The sequence below is a fragment of the Pseudopodoces humilis genome, chromosome 17 (genome assembly GCF_049639895.1).
Source record: "Pseudopodoces humilis isolate 2021_Gansu_Grassland_sample_001 chromosome 17, ASM4963989v1, whole genome shotgun sequence".
NCBI lineage: Eukaryota > Metazoa > Chordata > Aves > Passeriformes > Paridae > Pseudopodoces > Pseudopodoces humilis.
This window is the reverse complement of record NC_142216.1, coordinates 13,759,924-13,780,760: the sequence shown is the minus strand read 5'-3', so window position 1 is coordinate 13,780,760 and position 20,837 is coordinate 13,759,924. Positions and strand designations below refer to the sequence as shown.

The following is a 20,837-nucleotide window of genomic DNA, read 5'->3' as shown; positions in this document are numbered from 1 at the left end:
AGTGGAAGACTCTAAGCAAATTTTTGAGGGAATTTGGCAGAAAATGACTGCTGGAAGGTAAAATGAACTCACTGTGCTCCCAAAGAATCAATGAGACTATTACCTCAAATAGGGATTTGTTTTATAAGTGAGTACTCAATATTTCTCAAACTGGCATCTGAGCAATTAAAGATCTCTACCTCTCTCTTCTCCTCACAGTTGCAATCTTTCACTTGAATTATAGGAGGCCAAGGATTGTACCTTGTTTTAAAAGATTTTCCATGGCATTCAGTGTTGCTCAGAGGCCTCTGCCAATAATGTCTGTGCCTCCAGCCCCCTGAGTGAATGTGTGGTCACCACCACCTGCAGCCTCCCTCTGCTCTCTGAGGGAGCCTGGGGCCTGGCAGCAAGTGCAGCTCATTCTCCCTGTTCTTCTCACAGCTGCACCAAATTCTTTTCAACAGCAGCTTTTCTTTAAGCTTAACCAAAAGAGAAGATTTGTCCAGAGCAAGTCTCTAAGCAGATGAAAAATGAACTAGGCTTAGTTGAAGCAAATGAGGGGCCTCCAGCATCACCAATAATCATTAGCAAATTGTGAATGAACTTCTCCAGATAAGAATAGTTAGGGGTGTTACTATACCAAAATATATTAAGGGGAAATGATCCTGTTTAGCCCAGACCATCTATTACATCACAGAAATGGAAAGTATGGTTTTAGAAGGGTAATGCACAGGACACTATGAAACAGTTTACAAGAACTCTTGTTCTTGCCCTTGATTTTCTCCAGGGTGAACATCCTCCCTGTCCCAGGTGTGGCATGAAAGGAGGCACAAGTGTTTCCTATGCTGCAGCCATCCAGAAGACCTAGTGCTCTCCTCCTAACATCCAGGAGGGTTATGCCTCCCTCCTGAATCACACAGTGCTTCTAGTGGTTGCACACAGCCAGCCCCACAGGTTGGCCATTAAATGTGTTTGACAAAAGAAATATAAACTAAATTATGGCAAAGGACAGCAGGTTCAGAAAATCATTAATGACCAGAAAATGAGTTTTTGACCTATATACAGTCATTAGTGCTTTTGTGAACCTTTCTGGCATTTGTGAAAATGCTGTTGTCGTTTACCTTGACCATTTTGACCAATTATAGACAGCAGGGAGAGGTGTTTATCTAGAAGTTAGCTTGGGGTTCATTATACTTGCATTCTACTAGAAATTTCTAATTACTGTCAGAACTTATTGGCTGCTTTTTGACTGCATTTCGTAATTGCTAATGCTTATCATATTCATAACACACAATTAGCACATAAAAATGTTTCTATATATGGTACATGAAGAACATAACATTACACAAGAAGCACAACACAAAAAGCAAACACAATGAAGCAAACAAACCATATCAAATTATATGGGAAAGAGCTCATGTCTTACCTATGTTTAAACTCTTTATTTCTTTATAGAAAGGGAACAGAAGAAAAAAGAACAAACAGTTAGCTGAAGAATAGATGGTAAAGCAAACATAGTATTTGTTTTATTTTACAAAAGGACACAGGAGAAGATATCTCTTTTCAGCACTAGCCTTAGCTTAGTTTACAGATGAAGAGTGACTGGGAGGGATAGAGCTGCAAGCTAATTCCCTATAGGATACCCCTGCCCCCACCCCCCTCCCCTCATATTTAGGAAACTTTCTGAACCACTGAAAGAATTTTCACATGGAATTACGTGTAGCTTGGGGGCTAGGAGTGAGAAACTGGCAGTTCTCTGGATACAGAACTGGGCAGAAGGAAACACTGGTTTTGGATATTGTCTGCCAGTTGGAGGCAACCTCTTTAATCAAAATAGGTTTCCAACAGGCTATTTCTAGACAAATTTTTACTATGCAGTTTGTTTTTCTTTCCTCCCAGTCTCTAAAATAATTTCTTAAAGCAAGTTTGGATGCTTCTTGGTATCTGTTTAAGCCTATCAAAGCCAATGTCAGGGTAAAAAAGCCCCTTCTAAGCGAGCAGTAAGGTACTGTACAATGGGAGATAAACAGCATTAACTGATCCACAGCTTACTGCCCAGCCACAAAGCCAAAGGAAAAGTGCTCTCTACTTCCCACAAGAAAATGAACACATTCTCCACTCACACAGCATTTCACTGTGTTGATGTAATTTCCATTTAGGAATATGCACTGAGCAGAGCAAAGAGGTTTGTGACTCCTGAGCTGCAGCTCTGCAGGCACAGCCCCCAACTTGCAGCCCCAGCATGAAGCCTCACATGCAATGCTGGGGTCCAGATTCCTGCTGGCCATTCCAACCAGGCACCTTCACAAAGGACAGTGCGAAAGAAATATGCACACTGGGATATTCTGACATATAAAGGCACTCAAGATTTATAGGGGCTTATGTGAAACCAAAATTACATCAGCTGTGAAATCTAAACAAAGTGATGTATTTGGTTTGTAATACTTGTGAACATACTGGTTGCAACATAATCCAAACTACTTGATATGAGCTGAAGACTCTGCTCTCATTCACACTTAAATGGCTCAAATCTTCAAACTCTTACCCATGTAACTCATGCAAATTTCAAGATGAGCAATGAATCACAATTACTGCTATAGATTATGTTTGCTGGAATGGATCTTAATTCCCTTTAGAGGAACGGGGGGTAAAAGACATCAAAATGTAATCCTAAAGTCTGTAAATCCTAAAAATCTGTATGTCAAGTCCTTTGCAGCTGTCCAACAGCACTCACAAAGCATCAGCTTAATTGTTAATTGCTTCTAGCTATAACAGAAGCTAAAGAAACCATGCTATGAAAACAAACTTTCATAAAGGAGGAAGTGGACGACAGCAGATAAAAATCTGTCTTCTATTTCTCTACTGATGTCCTTCCCAATTTTCCCTCACACATGATGAAAACCCTAGTTCCCTCTCAATGTCTCTCACAGAGACAGAAAACAAAGTACTCACACTAATACTGTTGTAAATTTTATGGCAACATTTTCAAACATAAGGTGGGCTAAGAAACTGTCACTGGCTAATATTGGTAAGTGAGGTGCATAAAAATACATTATAAGAAGTATCCTAATCTGAAAATGTTTCTCTTCACCTATAAAGCTGTATTCCTGATTACTAGAAAGCTAAAAACATCTGAACAACTTAGAAAAAAATAATTAGCACATTCTATATAATGCAGAGTTATAGTGCATATTGATATAAATATTTATAGCAGGTCACACTTCCATGCCAGCTACCTTCTGTGGTTTAAACTGAGCTGCTAGCAGAAAGCACTGGATGATCCATGACTTTTTTTTTTTTTAAAAAAAAATATAATGAGGCAGCCTGATGGTGTATGAGGTAGGTGTCAGAGAGTGATTTCAGAGTTGAATTGGCCTGAATCAGATCTCTTTTATTTTCTACAGAATCAGAATTCACAATAGTGACATCAACAGAATGACATGAATGGAAGAGAGGTGTAAAATAGAGGTAGGCCTCCTATTCTTTAACAGTCCAATCATTTTGCGCTTTTTCCCACTAATTAAAAACTAAATGTGGAAGCAGAGGAATTGGTTATTGGTCATATGATTAAAAAAAGACTTGTGACCTAAATTCTCTCAATGTACTTTGCTGCTATATCCAATTCCCAGGAGCACCAATGCTGTGGCCTGAGAAGGCTCCAGGAGGGGCAGCAGACAGCCAGGAGACGCTGTTTTTCCTTATTTTTCTGCAAATACTCAGTACTTCTGTAAGCATAAGGTCCAGTTACATGAGTTAAGGTTTGAAGCAATAACTCTTGCCTCTCCTAGAAGAATGAAAAAAGGAGATGGAACAGAAATGGGTGAAGTGGTACATTCTACACTCATGCCTTCCCTATTAAGGGATGGTATCTTAAGGTTGGAGGGGGGCACAGGACAGGGGGAAAGAGTTACAATCTTAAAAAGAGTTCTGATGATGCAAAATGACTCTGTATGTCAACCTGAACTGCACTTGTCAACCTACAGAAATAGACTCACAAGCATGGAGAAGAAATGTGAAAGTGGATCTCAAAACCACTGGCAGGAGAACCTTCCTTCTGACCTCACAAGATTTACACCTTTGCCTGTCACTGTGGCTCAGTACCTAAGGGCAGACTTTTCAAACAAAACTAAAAGATGCACTGAGGGAGGACTGAATCAGTGATCACTAACGAGACAGAGATGGTTTGTACTTTCTGCACAAGTTAATTTGTACTCTTAATTCCTTCACTTTAGTCACTGCTCTGGTAAGTTACAGACTTTGAACTATGCATTTCTGTGCCCCATTTCTCCACTGGAATTTAAATAGGTTGAAAGTGACAATGTTTTTCAAAATTATAAAAAGTAATGGTAAAGGCTGATTTGAGCACAGGCTCCAGAAGCGAAGCGCTGAGGTTAAGCCTTACCTCAGCTCCAGTATGCTCGTGACATTCCTGGAGGGGAAGATACGCCGAATATAGTTAAAATCCCCAACAAAGAGACTTCCATCAATACCCACTGCCAGTGCTACAGGGGCCAAGAGCTTATTTCCTTCTGCCAGACCATTGCAGCTCGGACAGGATATGCTTCTGCGGCGCCCGTTCCCCATAATGCTGGTTATCACAGCTGGCTGCTGAGTGAGAAACTGATTTTCTCCGTTGCCTTTGTGCAATATACCTAAGGACAGAGAGGAGAAGTGGTTATTACCACTATTCATTGCAGGGGACTTCAGGCTGTTTTCTTTTCAACAGCTGCTTTTAAGGACTGTACATTGAAATGACTCCAGCGTTTGGTTTTTCAATGGTGCAAAAGAACAGAAGGATTTTGCGGTAGGAAAAATAAAGGTGCAGTGAAGATCCAGTGTCAAAACCCACACACATACACAACCACAGACCCAAACCTACACTCGGAGTCCTCTGGTATTCATTATGAAAGAAAACCCTGCCACACAGCTCTGGCCTGGGACTGTGGTTTAGATGGTTTCTGTGTGGGTGGAGAAGAGCTTTTTTCTATTTGTGTCTCACTCCAGATTCCTGTATCATGTTTTGTTTGGAATTCTGCACCAACCTTACTGTTCTCTTTCCACCTCTCAGTCTTTCACACTTTTTTAATGGAAAATGAAAAATGAGAAATGGAGGCACCAGAGAAGATGATAGCTCAGAAAATGAAAAGATAGGAGAAAGATGAAACTCCCAGAAGGGCTGCTAAGGATCAATGATAAAAGGCAAGAGGGAAGCTGGTGGTACAGATCTCTATTAGACTTCAAGAAAATACCTTCAAGATTGGATTTATCTTCAAAATATTTGTTCAAAGAGCAGACCCCTGCTCCAAGAAGGGAGTGGGTTTTCTGACAGTGTTACCATATTCTGTGTCATCAAAAACTGTGGAAATCTGTCTGGAAACTTTCAGCCTCATGTTCTTGCAGGAATGAAGTTGTATAACCCTAACATAACTGGCTCCCCACTGGTGCCAACACTCTCTATTGGCATGTACTATCCAAATGTGGATCCACTGCCCAGCACTGGAAGCGAGCTCAAATATCCTGATCTTGCCAATTCTGAACAATACTTTAGATTTATTAAGCAGAAATACACTTTTTTATTTGGTAGTCATCAGCAGGAAGGCGGCAAACAACACTTCACAGAGAACAACGAAATGTATGCCGAGCATTCAGCTCCCCAAGAGTTGTTGGTAAAATACAAAGATCACCAAGATTCAGCTTAGGATATGGAAAGACAAAAAAAAGTGAGGAAAAAGCAAACAGGTGACTAATGAGAAAGACAAAGGAGACACAGGACCTGGTCACAGACTCGTACTTCTCATAAGCTCCATCTCAGGTTAGGGGGAAAAGGAGGTCAAGCAAAAGAAACCAGGAACAGATGTGGTTAACATAAGAAAAACGGGGAAGAGAGAAAGATATTACAGGGGAATAAACGAAAAACAGAATAGAGGATAAAGATTAGGACTTTAAGAAATTCAGGCTTTGGAGAACAGTAAAAAATGTGTTGAAATTCTACAAAAATTTTCTGACAACTGAAATATGCCTCATACCATACTGAGCTAAAGATGAAACAAGATGAGAGAAATCACATTTTTGGAAGTATAATGCAAATACAAAACTCCATATAGGACAGCAAACACATGGAATGAACTAACTCACCACTCTTGACATTAAGTACATGATGTTTATCCAGGGACCATCCTCCTAAGTTTGAAGGATCCAGTTCAAATCCTTGCAGCAGAGCTGTCCTCTTCTCCCATAAAATGAGACTGGGGCAAGTCTCATATTCAAAACCCACAGACACTGAAATAAAAGAAAATAAAATATACTTGCTGAACAAACACTGAATTAAGTGTCCAGAGAACATTCAAGTCATCGAGGATTCCAGTCCCCCAGCCCCCTCAAGAAGATGGAGTGATTATGTCCCTCACTTTTATTCTAGAATATTATATTCAGATCTTTGACTAGACACAAATTTGAAACTTCATTCACATGTACTCTGCAGGGATCTGATCACTTCTATTTTAATAGCTCACACAGGGAAGTGATGGGTTTGCTGAGAGGAGAGTGAGAAATAAAAATTTTAAAATATAGTAAAATTATATTAAATAATTAAAAATATCAGATAGCAGGACAAGATGAATTCTTAACTTGCCAGATGTTCACAGCATTTATTTAGTGTATTCATCTTACATACCATGTACCAAAGGGCAGTGAAAACTTTGTGTGCATTTAAGCACAATTGTACTGTAAGCATTATACAGTAAAGCAATATCCCATGCAATAACAAGAAAGAAAAGCTATAGCAAAGAAAAATTTGGAAATCATAGAAAATAATTAAGATTTAAAAATAAAAGCTGCTCTTTCCACACTGGCACAGCTCTGATGCTCATTTTTAACCCTGGTATATCAAAATTATTCAGACAGTCAGTGAAAACTGAAAAATATTATGATGATCACTCTTCTTCCCACCCACTAGAACCAAGCTAACTAAAAATAGCTGTAGAACTACAAGACTGAACAGCATTAGAGGAACCACATTTTCATTTCAAATGTGTTATACCACAAGAGACTGCAATAAGGGCATGTGTGAAAACCCAAATGCACTGCAGACTGCCAGCCAGTCCAGCATGAGGATCATTTTATAACTAAAGAAAATCAAATTGTAATGATGGATTAGGTTTCACCTAAGTTCCCATGGCCAGTTTTTCCTATTGCCTGGTCTAAACCTTCTAAGTCAGGTACTGAGCAGGAAACCCAGGCATGTTGATGGAGTATGATCTTTAATGTGTAAAAGAACCATAACACAGAGATAAATTGTGTCAGGGAGACAAGAACTGTTCAATCTCCATTTGCTCCTCCATAGGGAAGTTTGCAGTTTTCTTATTTAGAATTATAGGTGTTACTTGGGAAGTTTTGGAGCTTGTATATGCTGACTTACCTACAGCATCTGACAACCCATAAACCTTCTGACCATAGGCATCTGTTTTGTCCCAGATAAATGTATATGCCAAGTTGGGAGATGCCTGAAATGATTTTTGGAACAAATGCCCTTCTACTGCTACCATCAAATGAACTTTGATCAGATTCAGTGGCACAAGTGTCTGAGTCATGATGATCTTCAGTAAGGATTTGTATCCAGCAGTGCGGGAACTCAGGTAGCTGAGCTTTATACTAGAGCCAGGGATCTCAATTTCTTCATGAAGAACCTGGGTAGGAAAGAGATCAAACACTTTACATTAATGATTTTTTTTAAAAAATGTATCACCTTGTGTATTCTTATGAACTTATGTCTTTCTCTTATGGGGAGTGGATGTCCTCAAAGCAACACAGTTTAGCTGACATTTCTGACAAATAATTATCTGGTGTCTGTACACATCTTTTTAAGAGCCCACTGCTGGCAAAAGAGCAAATAAGCACATGCATTTTTACTGCAAGTTATTATACTGCAAGAGAAACATAAGGAATATCATAGGAATTCACAACTTCCACTAGCAGCATAAAGCCTAACTGAATATAGCAGTGAAAAACCAGCACCAATGGAGTTTGCCTTTGTCCTAAGTAAGAAACAAGGAAACAGTCTGCAGTCAGCACCATATGCCAAGCCTCTGCAAAATTCTCTTGAAACACCTAAACTGGCAACTGAAATACATGGATACACTTGATATGTTGTATGATAATGGGAGTGTGCAAGGTAAACAAAGATAAATGTGTCTGGGTGACATACACCTGGGATATCTCCTGCTGTCCTCATTAGAAAACCTGGAACCTGTCAGAATGAATGCAGCTCTGCAGAGATATTGGCTGTAGCAATTGCAGGGGACACATGGTGGCCCTGTGCTCAGGTCAGAACTGTCACCTGACCACTGATTTCTGTGCCCTTTTCACTCACACTGTGCTTACCTGGGTTTCTGGCACAATGGGACTGCGGCTGGGAGCGTCACTAAAGAAAGTTGAAAGTGGTGATGAAATGATGACTGGGTCAGGACGGACAAACCCACTGAGATCACAGCTGGGAATGGAGTTCTCCTCTGTCTTCATCACAAGGGTGTCCATGGCATAGAAGCTGTTCCATGGCAGCCACACTGTCCTTTCCTGGCTCATAAACGGGGCCCGTTCAAAGTGCAGTGTCAGGGATGCTCCACCATTTGCAACCAAGTCAAACCTAGAAAAGTGTGGCCTTTAGAAGTGACAAGACTGAGTAATTCCAGTAATAACATTCCTGGCTAATGAGACAGCTATAGAGGCATACCAGCAGTGATGGGTACTTGTCGGGATTTGACTGGGATAGAGTTAATTTTCTTCCTAGTAGCTGGTGGAATGCTGAGTTTTGATTCAGGATGAGAATAATGCTGACAACACAGGGATGCTTTTATTATAGCAGAGCAGTGCTTACACAGAGTCAGGGCCTTCCCTCCTCCTCATCCCATCCCAGCAGGGAGCAGAATGGGGGCTGGGAGGGGACACAGCTGGGAGAGCTGACCTCAGATGAACCAAGGGATATCCCAGATCATACAGTGCCATTCTCATCATATAAACTAGGGGGAAGCTGCTCAGAATCTGACTGGGAATTAATTTATCTTTCTGTTATTTTCCTTTTCACTACAGTTTTTATAATTATTATTCCAGTTATTAAACTGTTTTTATCTCAATGCAAGACTTTTATTACTTTTACCCTTGTGATTCTCTCCCCACACCACCAGAGGTGGGGAGAGTGAGCAGACCATGATTATGTTTTACATGTCATGGCTCCAATGATCAATAATGGGATGTGAACATCTGGCAACTAAATAGCTGAAAACCAGCAAAGACAAGCAATGATTTGAAATCACCTGGACAAAGCTCATTCCAATACTACTATAAATTCTGTATTAAGCAATTAAAAAATTACCCAACAAACAAACCACCACGTTTATTATTACAAGTCAGCTTTATATAGAAACAGCAGATAAGCCAAGTGCTTCTGAGCTGGATACTGAATTAACCCTTTCCTAAAAGATCCTGTCCATCAAACATAGAATGGGACATGTGGCAGTAAGAGAATAGGAATGAGAAGTGTTCTACAAGTAAGAATTCCTGTCCCCAAGATAACTGATCTATCATTTTTCAGAGAAATTTGGGGTTTACTCCCAACCCCCTACACAATCACAGCAGTGATGTGGAGCTGCACAGGCATTTGAAACCTGATCTAAATGGGGAATGCTTCCAGGTTTTTCTGACAACAGAAACAGGTATCAGTTGTTCTGTGTAAATGCTGGCAATGTAACAAATTACTCAATGACGTCAATAATCTATGCAGATTTAAATATAGTTCAGCTCACCATTTACTGCGATTTTAAACCACTGAAATCAACATTATACTTTTATTATAACAGATTAATATTCTGGAAAATATGGAATTTAAATACTCCCTATAGTTCAGTTGACTCCCATTTAATTATATCTATTCCATTGTTTTTATGCAAGATCAAGATAAAATGGCAAATGTTTACAATGCCTGTGTCAGATACTCTGTTTTAGTTACCACAGCCAGTAAACCAGATACTCCATGACACATTGACTTTTGTTTATCTGAATTTGTGTGCATTTCAAATAAGCTGATACAAGGGGGAGAAAAGCACTTTTTTGCACAGCAGGAAATTGTCTAAATATATTCAATTAGAATCTTTTGATTACATTCTACCCTGAAGAAACTCAAAAGAGAGTGTATCTTCAAAAGCAAAGAGAAGCAGAAGGGAAATTTTAACAAAATATACTATTCTATAATAACGCTTCCTTTTTTTCCTAGAAGTGTTAGCCTGCTCTGCATTTTAAAATAAAATATTTCTTGTCTCAGCTGGATATTGCTGTAGCCCACAAATGTTTTCATAGATAAGAGCAATTTATTTGAAAGGAGTCTGCCTGCTAACACGTCATTATCAGAAGTCAGCCTGTTCGTATTTACATGCAGTTAGTATTCAAAATGCCGTGTGAAAAATTACTTTTGTGTTTACTTAATAGCTCTTTGCCCTGGGAGGAAGGCAATGCCTGGTACCACATGGTTCCATTAGATCACACCATCTGTTAATCAGCAAAGACACTCCACAGCAAGCAGGGGCTCAGTGAAGCAGGGACACTCACGTGCCATCCTGACGAGTGATGGTGTAGCCGTACTTTGGATACTTGACAAACGACACGTTGACCCCAACTAGAGGAGTCCCATCTGTAGTCACCACTTGGCCTCTTATGAGAGACACAAGACTGAAAAAGAAAGAGAATTAAAGGTATTAAAGCCAATTACAAAAGCAAAGTTATGACATTTGTAAGTGAGGTAGTGGAACACTTGTACCTCATTTACTCTAAACACAGTTTACTCTGAAGGTTTTTAGAATACTGAGGGACCACAATACTGCCCAGCTCGCTCTATACACCTAAATCAAGAAAGTGCTTGTGTATGCAGTATACACAGAACGGCAGCCAGTGCTTTTCTTGCCTTACAAGGGTTTGCCTCATTGTCTAAGGAGGCTTTGCAGAGCACAGAGCTCCCTCCCATCCAGCCAGGCGGAAGCTGTGCCCCTGCAGGCACACTGAAACTCCAAAACCTCCCTACAGGGTACAATACCACGCCTGTGGGTGCCTCACACACCTGACAAGCAGGGTGCAACTCCACATCTCTGTTCTATACCACCAGTTCTTCACGTCAGTGTTCAAGCTCCCTCATCTTAGGGACTGGCTGATTGTACATTGCATTCCAGCCATTTGGAACCCTTGCTTGCACTCTGCCAAGAAGAGGATTTGGTTTAAAGTCCAGCTTTATACACAGGCAAGACAAAGCATTTCTCTGGCCAGCAGGATAAGCAGCTTTGTTTAACCTAAGGGAGATGAAGATGAGCTATTCCTCTAAGAGGCACAGTCAGTTTTTTCTCTTTGGCAAGCGCTTTGCTGCTGCTAAGTGCACAGCAGGCACAAAGTGCTGCTGCTCCCAGCTGGAGAGGAGTTTCCAGCCCCTGGCTCCTTTCCCTTCCATCTTCCCTGTACCCTGAGAGCAGCAGATTGGGGAGGGGAGAAGCTGTTTGGTAAAAGGGCAATGGAAAAGGAAAAGCTCTTTGTAGATGGCTTCCATTGTTACACTGGAAACGTGAAACCTGGAGAAGCTGAAAACAGGGAGAGAGCGAAGTCCTCTCAACCCATAATCTCAGGGACTGTAAAATTGCACTTTCTGTAGCCATGGGTGAAAACATTTATATATTCACCAGTCTGTGCTTCCAGCATGAGCCACCAACTCTGCTCTGCTGAGAGAGGGAATGAAGAGCCCCTTCCCAGCAGGACCGGGGCTGCTCCCGGAGCTCAGCAGGCTCCAGGCACAGCACCCTGAACCAGCAATGTCTGGCCCCAGGCTGAGCTGGACAGGAGGATTAACCTGGGCTGAGCTTTGCTGCACACTGACAAACGGAGCTGGGCTCTGGGAGGGCCCCTGGCAGAGAACAGCTCCTCTCATCAGTCACACCATTGTGTGCTGGTCTTTTCTGCTGACTCTGAGATGTTCAGGGGCTGTGACATACATTTCCAACTGCATTGTATTGCCTATTTAACAACTATATCCTCATATTTTTATTCCAAACAGGGTGCAGTATTTTCCTCAATATTACATAAAAAAAAATCTAATGAATAAAAACGAGCCATTTCTGTTACTTTTCTTTCAGGACTTTCAAGTGCTTCTTGACCCTTCAGGTCAATTTTTAATTTGCAAGATCAACATTTTGTAACAGAATATGGAATTTAATAGAAATTGAAACCTGTTGAGAAAAATCTGCTTGGGAACACACTGGACCAAGATAATTGTCTTGGAATTATTCATTTTACTAGATTTATTTTATGTGACAAACACACAGAAATAGTTGCAGGAAAAAAGTCACTCAAGCTTCTCCAGGGAAACTGTGTAGCAAGTACATTCAGAAAGAAATTGTCAGATGGCAGAAGAAAACTAATAATGCCCATGACTTAAGTTTTTCTACCTTCAATTTTAATATTTCAGGAAATAATTTGAATAAAAATATTTTGGTCAACAATATTCCTTTTTATTTCTAAAATTCTAAATAAGGAACACAATGGATATTAAAATAAGCTAAAATGTAGCTAAAATATGGATTTATAGGAAGTAATGTTTTGACTAATAGTCACACATACAATCACCTTTCTTTGGTAATTTTTAAAAGTGTAATAGACAAATTGAACTTATACAAGAATTATACTTTTTTTTTACCAAGGAATTTAAATGTGTAAAAACATGTAGCTTTTCTTTTCCCTGAAAACTTCATTTCATCTTGTTTCTTCACAGAAAAACATCATTCAGATTTACCTATTTTTGCAATCAAGAAATTTTGTTATTTATTGCTTTATCAGAGTAGGAAATAATTTTTTTCTTATACTAAGACTGGAAAAAGCTAAGCAAGCAGCTTACAAACACTTACTTTTTGAGACTATGGCAGCTTCAGTATATGGAAAAGTTGGGAGTTGAACTTTGTGGCACTTTTAAAAGACAAACCCATTAGTTCTAAAACTTACAATTTGACACTATACATTAAATTTGCCTAAAATTGGTACCAAAAATAACAGCTGAGCCATCAAATTATCAGAAGTACCTTCAAAACTTAGAGGTGAAGGCCAATTTTATCGATTTTAACATCATTAATAGGTCATTTGCAAAGATATATTAAAATCTTCAGTGTAGCTCAGATAAATAAAACAGAACTAAGACTTGTACCATGAGGAACATAGAATAAACTTAAAAAAAATCTAAAGTTTCCAATAAGGTTTTTTTTTAAAGGATTCTCAGGATTGAAGTGCTCAGCTCCTGTTTAGTTTAGAGCATGAATTCATAGAATCATAGAATGGGTTTGAAGGGACCTTAAAGATCATTTTGTTCCAGCCCTCTGCCATGGGCAGGGTCATTTTCCAGTAGATCAGGCTGCTCCAATCCCTGCCCGACCTGGCCTTAAACACTTCCAGGATTAAAAAAGAAAAATCACCACAAATTTAGGTGAAAACAGAACAATTTTTTTTTCTATTTTTTTTAACAACTCCATGTGTGTATGCATGGAGTATTTTATAGAACAGCAGAAAATCTATATTACATAGAGTAGGATCCAACAGGGGTTTCCTGATGGAATATGGAAATGATTGTGTGCAGCACAGGGGTGGGTACAATGGGGCCTGCCTGGTGTATCCAGAAATGTTATGGTCCTCTTTCCACAGATAAATATTTAGGGACATGCTCTACATCACCCACTAAGCCTGTAATGAGATCCTGACTGAGAAAACAGTTTCCTGTAATGAAGTGCAATCTTTTGGGTGTTATCTCAAATGAAGCTTCTTCTTCAGTTTTAACTTTGATGAAATGAACATAATTATTATACTCATCAATTTCTAGCATCGTTCCATGGAGACCTATTTATATAATATTGATAAATACTGATCTTCTTGTAAGCATACAATGGCATCAAATATCAATTAATGATGTGTTGGTTTTTAGTTTCATTGCAAATTTATAATTAATAATCTTAGAAAACAATCATAGAAAAAGAAAAGAAAACAAGAAGAAAAAGAAAACATAGTCAGGTGGATCAATGCTACAAGTAAAATAGTTTTATGTAGGGAATACATAATAAAACTCCATAAATCAATGGATCTGTAAAATTATTTGAAATGCTATGGAATTTGTTGTAATGACACTACATTAAAAATTAAGTGGAAACTTGTTTGTTTTCCTTTCTCTAGACTGCAGTCTTCATAAAATATAAACCTCAGAAGCTCCTACTCAGTTGAAGAAGCCGCCTCCTGGGCGTTGCCAGAATGTTAAAATGCTAATAAAACTCAGTGTTATAAAACAGAGATCACATCATAAACTGTACCAGTGTGGCCTCAGTGTGATCAATGCCTGAGATGAAGCACCTGAAAGCAGCAGCTCCCGTTAAAACACGAATAGAATCGCTGGCAGAAATTTTCCCATACAGCAGCCACACAGCGTCATTCCCAGCTGCTACCTGCTGTGGAAAGGGTTGGTTTTCTCACCTGCTGTGGAAGGGGTTGGTTTTCTCACCTGCTGTTGAAGGGGTTTTCTCCAGGGATGATGTGGGTGCTGTCCTTCCCCACGAGCAGCTTGATGCGATCGTAGAAGGATTTGACGGCGGGAGTGCCGGCGTGGCTCTGCTGGATGATGTCCAGCGGGTCCCGCGAGCCCCGGCACAGCAGGCTGTTCTGGCAGGTGGCCTGCAGGCAGCAGTCAGGGTCCAGGCAGTCCACCAGGCCATCTGAAAGGTAACAGGCACTGAGATCCAGCACAGAGCTGTGGAGCAACAACACCCACGGGGAGCTCAAGGCCCTGGGAAGAACTGTTAAAGTTCACTCTTCATAGCATCCCTATGCTCTAAACCTGGCAATAGTGCCATGAGAATGATGCTTTTGAGCACGCTGCTTAAAAATCACTACAGTTAATGTAAACCATGTAGATGAGAATAAATCCCAAAAAATCTGTCAAGGACTGAAATTAGGCAAAAGGAAGTGGAAGCAAGAAAGGATTTTTCTTTAGGTTATCTGCTCGTTTGGCTGTTTTTTGGTTTTTTTTTTTGTCTTGAGAATTATGCTGTTTGATTTCATTTGTTCTGTTTAAGGACCTGAGAGGAGATGGGGATGACAAAGCTGTCATTATCTAAATAAAAAAAATTATTTATTTATGTCATTATCTAAATAAAATACAAATTACACTGTAGCCATTTTGACAGCTCCCAGGGAAGGGCTGCTGGAACTCCCACCTCCCATGGATGCCTGGCTTACAACTTGTGTGCACGCTTGGATAAGGAAGGATCAGCCACAAACTTGGTGGGTTCAGTCATCATATTACAGATTAGGTTGTCCACCAAGAATATTTCTCAAGATGCATTTTTAAGAAAAACCAGAATTTTAACACTAGATATTAAAAGGGAATCAAGGGGGAGATAAATTTGTATACTTAGATAAACAATAATATTAGCACCTACAGTAATGATTCTATCATCATCATCTCTTAATTTAAGTATCATTATTTAACTGAAATATGTTCTCTCAATGGAATTCTACTACGATTTAGAAATTAATAACCATTTGCTTTAAAATATTATCATCTCTAACAATTCATCTACTCTGGCAAGAAGCAGGAGTTCAATCTGTAATCATGTTATGTCTGTAAAACTTCCAAGGCATATGAATCTGATTTTTGAATACAAATATGGCCTGAGCATACAATGAAAATCATACACAGGAAACAGCATTCCAGTATGGAAGCAGACAAAAGTACCTTAGGTTAAGATCATGATTTGTGCATTTTTAGGGTTTTCAAGTGCCCAAAAAACCAACACAGTGATTACTGGAAAAGCAACAACCTAAAGGAAAAAAACAATCTAAAATGATAAAAACTTTCTTAGTTTACTATTAGCCTTGTATTTCCAACCTATTGTGTGTGCCTGACCTGATTTAAAAATAAAATTGCCAAGGTATGCTGACAATGTTTCATTCAGGCCTCTAAGGAGATTTAAGTCAGACAAACTACCTTGTTGTGAGAGCTATATGTTGCTTTAAGGTCACTCGCCTCTTCACATTAAGAACTCCATTTGTCTTGAAACCCTCTCCAATGAGGCTGCAGGAACTTTCTGTTTTGCTACAGTTCATTTTCTCCCAACTCTATATAATTGTTCTGAGGACATCATTAGCTTCAGGGTATAACTCAAGGCAGTTTTTCTATTAAGCTCTGAGAATTTCTCAGCTTCTTTTCCAGTCTGTGAGACCTCTACAACTATGACCTGAGCTTTGCCCACTGTTCAGTCCCCTCAATTCTGTTACTCAGATGACCACCAGGCAAGGAAATCTTATCAACACACTAGAAATAACAGAGGCAAACCACAGGATATAAATTACTCCCTCTGACAAATTTACATTTACCTATTCAAGCTGCATCATATTTTGGCTATGCCTGTTATCAGAGGTGAGCACAAGTTCTGCCTGTAATGGCCTCATCATGCAGCCGATTAAGGGATGCTGTAGCCAAACACTTGTGACACCATGAACTTGGAATGGGCATATCAATCCCTTAGGCTCCTGTCAGTCATATGAATCACATCTTTATGCTCACGAGCCCCCTTGGATATTGTCTGACATTGCAATCTTCAGTAAATTACCCTGCCACTGCCAATCTCACCGTTATCTCACAAACAATCAAGCAGGCAATCAAACTGCTCTGAATTGCCAGTTCAGGACCTGGGAGGCTGGAAACACCTCCATTCAACAGCAGGGAAAAACCTGCCTGTGATTCCTTCCATGTAAGAAGATTTTGCTGCAGTTCTGTGAAGTCATATTCAGATGCTTTCAGATGCTTACAACAATATTTAGAAAAGACAGGCATAGAGTATAACACAATTTACTTTTTAGAACATTATTACTTCTATGGCTATATTCCCCTGTAGTAATTTATTCTAGACGGCAAGATTCAGGATTTAGGATATTTTTACCTTATGTGAACTAGCTGATCCAGCTTGTTGCAGCAGCAGCAGTGAGGTCTGGGTCTGTTCAGCACACACAGCCAGGCCCTGGGCACTGCTGCTCAGTCTCAAAGGCTTAGACACCTCTGTGCTGTTCACATCCACAGCTGCTGCTCTTATTGACTTTGCTGCTCTGAAATCTCTGACTCCATGCGTGAAAGAGTAGTGGTTACTGTCAGAATATATCTGGTTTTAGCTCACGTTTTCCTGATTTCCTATCTGGACTGTTATCACACAATGGCTGAGATTGCCAAGGGCTGCTGGAGGTGATCAGGTACAGCCCCCTGCTCCAGCAAGGCTACCAGATGCTGCTTGCCCAGGTTGCCCACACAGCTTTTGGAATGTCTCCAAGGATGGAAATCCCACAGCCTCACTGGGCACCCCGCTCCAGTGCTCAGTTGCTGGACAAAGAAGAGTCTCCCAGCATACATTTGTGCCTGGGGTTGTTCCTCCTCATTGCAGGACCTTGAACTCTCAGCCCATTTTCCCAGACACAGTGTAGTTATACATGAAGTAAATTTTACAGAATAATTTATTTGCATTAGACTCAGCTGATTAAAACCAGAGTTAGAAAAAAAGTACCAGAAAATTCTGCTAATAGCATAAATTTTAATTAGAATTCAGTAGTTTGGGTTTTAATATATATTTCAGAGCTTGTCATCTTCCAAATTTCCTCAGGTATGCTGAATTATTTATATGGTTAATTCATTGACAAATCCTCAGCACTCGCCTCACCAAAATATTGCTGCTTTTCATGGCACACACAGCTGAGTTTCAGTGGGCAGTGACCTCCCTGATACTCTGCATGCTAAAGGGAGGAGGAGGGAGCTAAGATGGTGCTGAACCTCCTCCAACAATTTGAGACTAACACAAGTCCTGACTTGGCCTTAACTGAGATGAAGGAAATAGGAAATTTTGATCTGATTTAAACTGGTAGAACAGGATTAACTCTCCATTGCTGTTCGTGGTTTTTCTGAATTTCCAAACATTTCAGAAATGAAAAAAGTGATATGGTATGCTTCTTGAAGAGTTCACTTGGCTAATGGAAACACACATTTCTCAACTTTCTGTGAACTGTTCCACAAGCTTTTTGGCAGACTTCACTACACAGCACAGAGAAAACTTCAAAGAAATACTTGAAAGTTGATTAACCTACTCATGCATGTCATATTTATGACTACCTTATTATTGTCTTCCTCTTGATCATCATTAGAAGGACTAAAAAAGCTCTCAGGAGGAATAGAACATTAGTGTTCCAATGTATTTAGAACCTCTCAGCATCAGTGTTCCAGCATCACTGAATATATTTCTCATCATGTCCTGGTTATGGGATTGCAGAACTAGAAAGGTGCTACATCTTTCTGCAGAAAGCTGATGCTTGAGCTACTGGAGTTTCTAAATTCCAATGAGTAAATGACCTGCAGTTTCCACACTTCTTCAAAAACCTGCAGGTTGGGCTTCAGGTTCAATTCACAATGCACATCAGAATGAGTGAACTTTGACATCAACTTGCTGAGCCAATGCTTTCCATACCCAGCAAGGGACAAATCTGTTTCCAGCCCAAAACTCCTGAGCCCATGCTCAGCAGAGGGCATCCTTACACTTCACTAGCTGCAGGAGCTGGGGGCTTTCAGAGCCTAATTCCTGGAAATTTTTCTTTTTCCAATAAACATTTCACACTGATGATTAAAATGGAGGTGGGGAGGGGGGGAACAGCAGCTACTACGAACCCTGAGGGCAAAAGGGTCTTTGATCACTCTAAGGGCAAATTAGTTAATTTATCATGAACCGATTTTAATTATGTGCAGTATTAATATACCCAAGGTGAAAGAATTAGAGATGCTCTATCAGATTATCAAAAGAGTAGGCCTTCTCTGCCAACACAGAAATATATTAATTGAGCTCTAAAACTGCATGCAAAACTGTTTCCACAGGCAGGCTATGCCACAGCCCAGTATATCCTATTACCAGGAAGTTTATTTAATATTTAACCCAAATTTTCACACTTTTGTAGCTTGATCTAATTACTGTTATCTATATTGGCATGTATCATTCAAAATAATTCCTCAGAAGTTCCTGGTGTTAAAAAGAAAGGAAATGTTTCTTTTCCTGCTCCAGCCCTGTAAAGACTCCCTGTAAGCTATCAGGATATTCATTACAACATTGGCTTTTGTATCTGTGAGCAAACAGAGAATTTTTGTAACCCAAACTGCCCTTCAAGACAAGCTGGATTCTAAATCCCGAGTTGTGGTAAAGTAGAATGAACCTGGAGATCGGTTGTGCCTTTGAAGAGCCAAAACCCTCCCCACTGAGGTTTTAAAGTCCCCTGGAAGACAAGAGTGGTGAAGCACCAGCCCCACTTCCCTGGCCCGCTCCAGATCCCTGAGCTGCCCGGAGCTCTGGCAGGCAGGAAAAGCCTCATTCCTGAGAGCACCAGCTGCAGGAGCCTGCAGCATGTGCAGCCTGGGGGGCCCTCAGAACCTACAGATAACTGATGCTCCAACTCCAAACCACTCCTTGCTCAGGGCCAGGCTGACCTGAAGGGCTGCAAGTTGAGAGCAACCTTGAAAAAAAATGTTTGCCCAGGTCCAGTGTCCACAGACACCTACAGGGATCCTGGTGCCTTTTCCAGCCATGGAATTTGCAGGCTCTGAGCTTCTTGCTTTTGCTTCTCCCCAGTTGTGAGAGTGAGCTATTGCAGAACCTCATCCCGTGAGGGACAGGGATGGATAAGCTGGCTAATGTGTGTAAAGGCGATTAGAGGCTGACATGGAGCTGTAACACAATCACATACGAGCACACTCATTAGCTCTTGTCAAACTTTGAGTGTCTGCTTTTGGTACAGATTTTATAGCCGAGCCCACGTGACTCATGCTGGCCCCCATCCACTACAGATTTCAGCTCCTGATTGCATTTAATGTTCCTCAGCTGACTATTGTATAGGCTCGGGGAAGGTATTTTCTGTGCCAAGAGTATTCTGGGTATTTATATTGAGAACTTCATAAAATCTTTTGTCTGTGCTGAATTAGAGACCCCCGCTGAGGCAATGCTTGTTGAGGCAAGCTAAATTACATGATTTGCTTTTGTGCTGTGAAATACTTGAATTATCTTAAATGTCACGAGCCTGATGCAGTATCAAGTCACAGGATTTGTAATTTTCTAAAAGCAATTTTTTTCTAAATGTTTATTGCAGGAAGACACTTCTCTTTTCTTTCTATTTTCCTTCTGTCTAATTTCAGAGATGAGTTTTCTAAGACAACTCAAATAAACAGCCTTTCAATCAGTCAAGTGCACTGTCCTGACAGTGAACTTCACTAGAAAGGCATTTTTCTTGTGAATTGAAGAGATTTCATACTGGAGCAGATAGTTGGCTTTCTCTAATTCATTATCTTTAATGTATTGTGCCAAACAGAATTACCACCAACTGTACTTCCTGGTGGGGTTAAAGATATAGAGTAACAAACTGAAGGGCAAAATTTGCCTTCTAAGAAATGCACATCTCTCATTGGAAAGCAAAGTGGAAAAGAAATTAAAATGTATTTTAAAAAGAATGTACCACTTTGCATAACAAATAAGAAATTCCTCATTTCTATTTGGCTTAGTATTCTATACTGCTATGGGTTGCTTCCTTTCCTTCTACCAATTTTAGTCCAGATAATTACATTGTGAGGAGAAATGTGATCTGGGAAGTGATAGAAGCAGTGATGCATTTAAGGTTTTTTTAATTTATTTTTTTTAACCTGCCTGCACCTGTCTTTTCTGCCCAGATCAAATACGGAACAAACAAATTTAGCAAAATTTTGTTTATTTCCTGTTTTTCTTTCTCTAAGATTA

General features: G+C 40.0%; 1 protein-coding gene across 5 annotated transcripts in view; it reads right to left on the bottom strand.

Annotated features, from left to right (window-relative positions):
* Nucleotides 1-20,837, bottom strand: part of TENM2 (teneurin transmembrane protein 2) — a 619,855-nt gene that overhangs the window by 27,439 nt on the left and 571,579 nt on the right. For 4 of the 5 annotated variants that reach the window (XM_088063463.1, XM_088063465.1, XM_088063467.1 and 1 more), the window contains 7 exons: nucleotides 14,534-14,744; nucleotides 10,576-10,695; nucleotides 8,359-8,620; nucleotides 7,397-7,664; nucleotides 6,115-6,258; nucleotides 4,382-4,631; nucleotides 1,406-1,426 (listed from right to left, as the gene is read on the bottom strand). In XM_088063463.1, the coding sequence (XP_087919589.1) occupies nucleotides 1,406-1,426; nucleotides 4,382-4,631; nucleotides 6,115-6,258; nucleotides 7,397-7,664; nucleotides 8,359-8,620; nucleotides 10,576-10,695; nucleotides 14,534-14,744 (1,276 nt within the window). The remainder of the gene's footprint in view (nucleotides 1-1,405; nucleotides 1,427-4,381; nucleotides 4,632-6,114; nucleotides 6,259-7,396; nucleotides 7,665-8,358; nucleotides 8,621-10,575; nucleotides 10,696-14,533; nucleotides 14,745-20,837) is intronic. The other variant, XM_088063464.1, reaches the window with a different exon arrangement.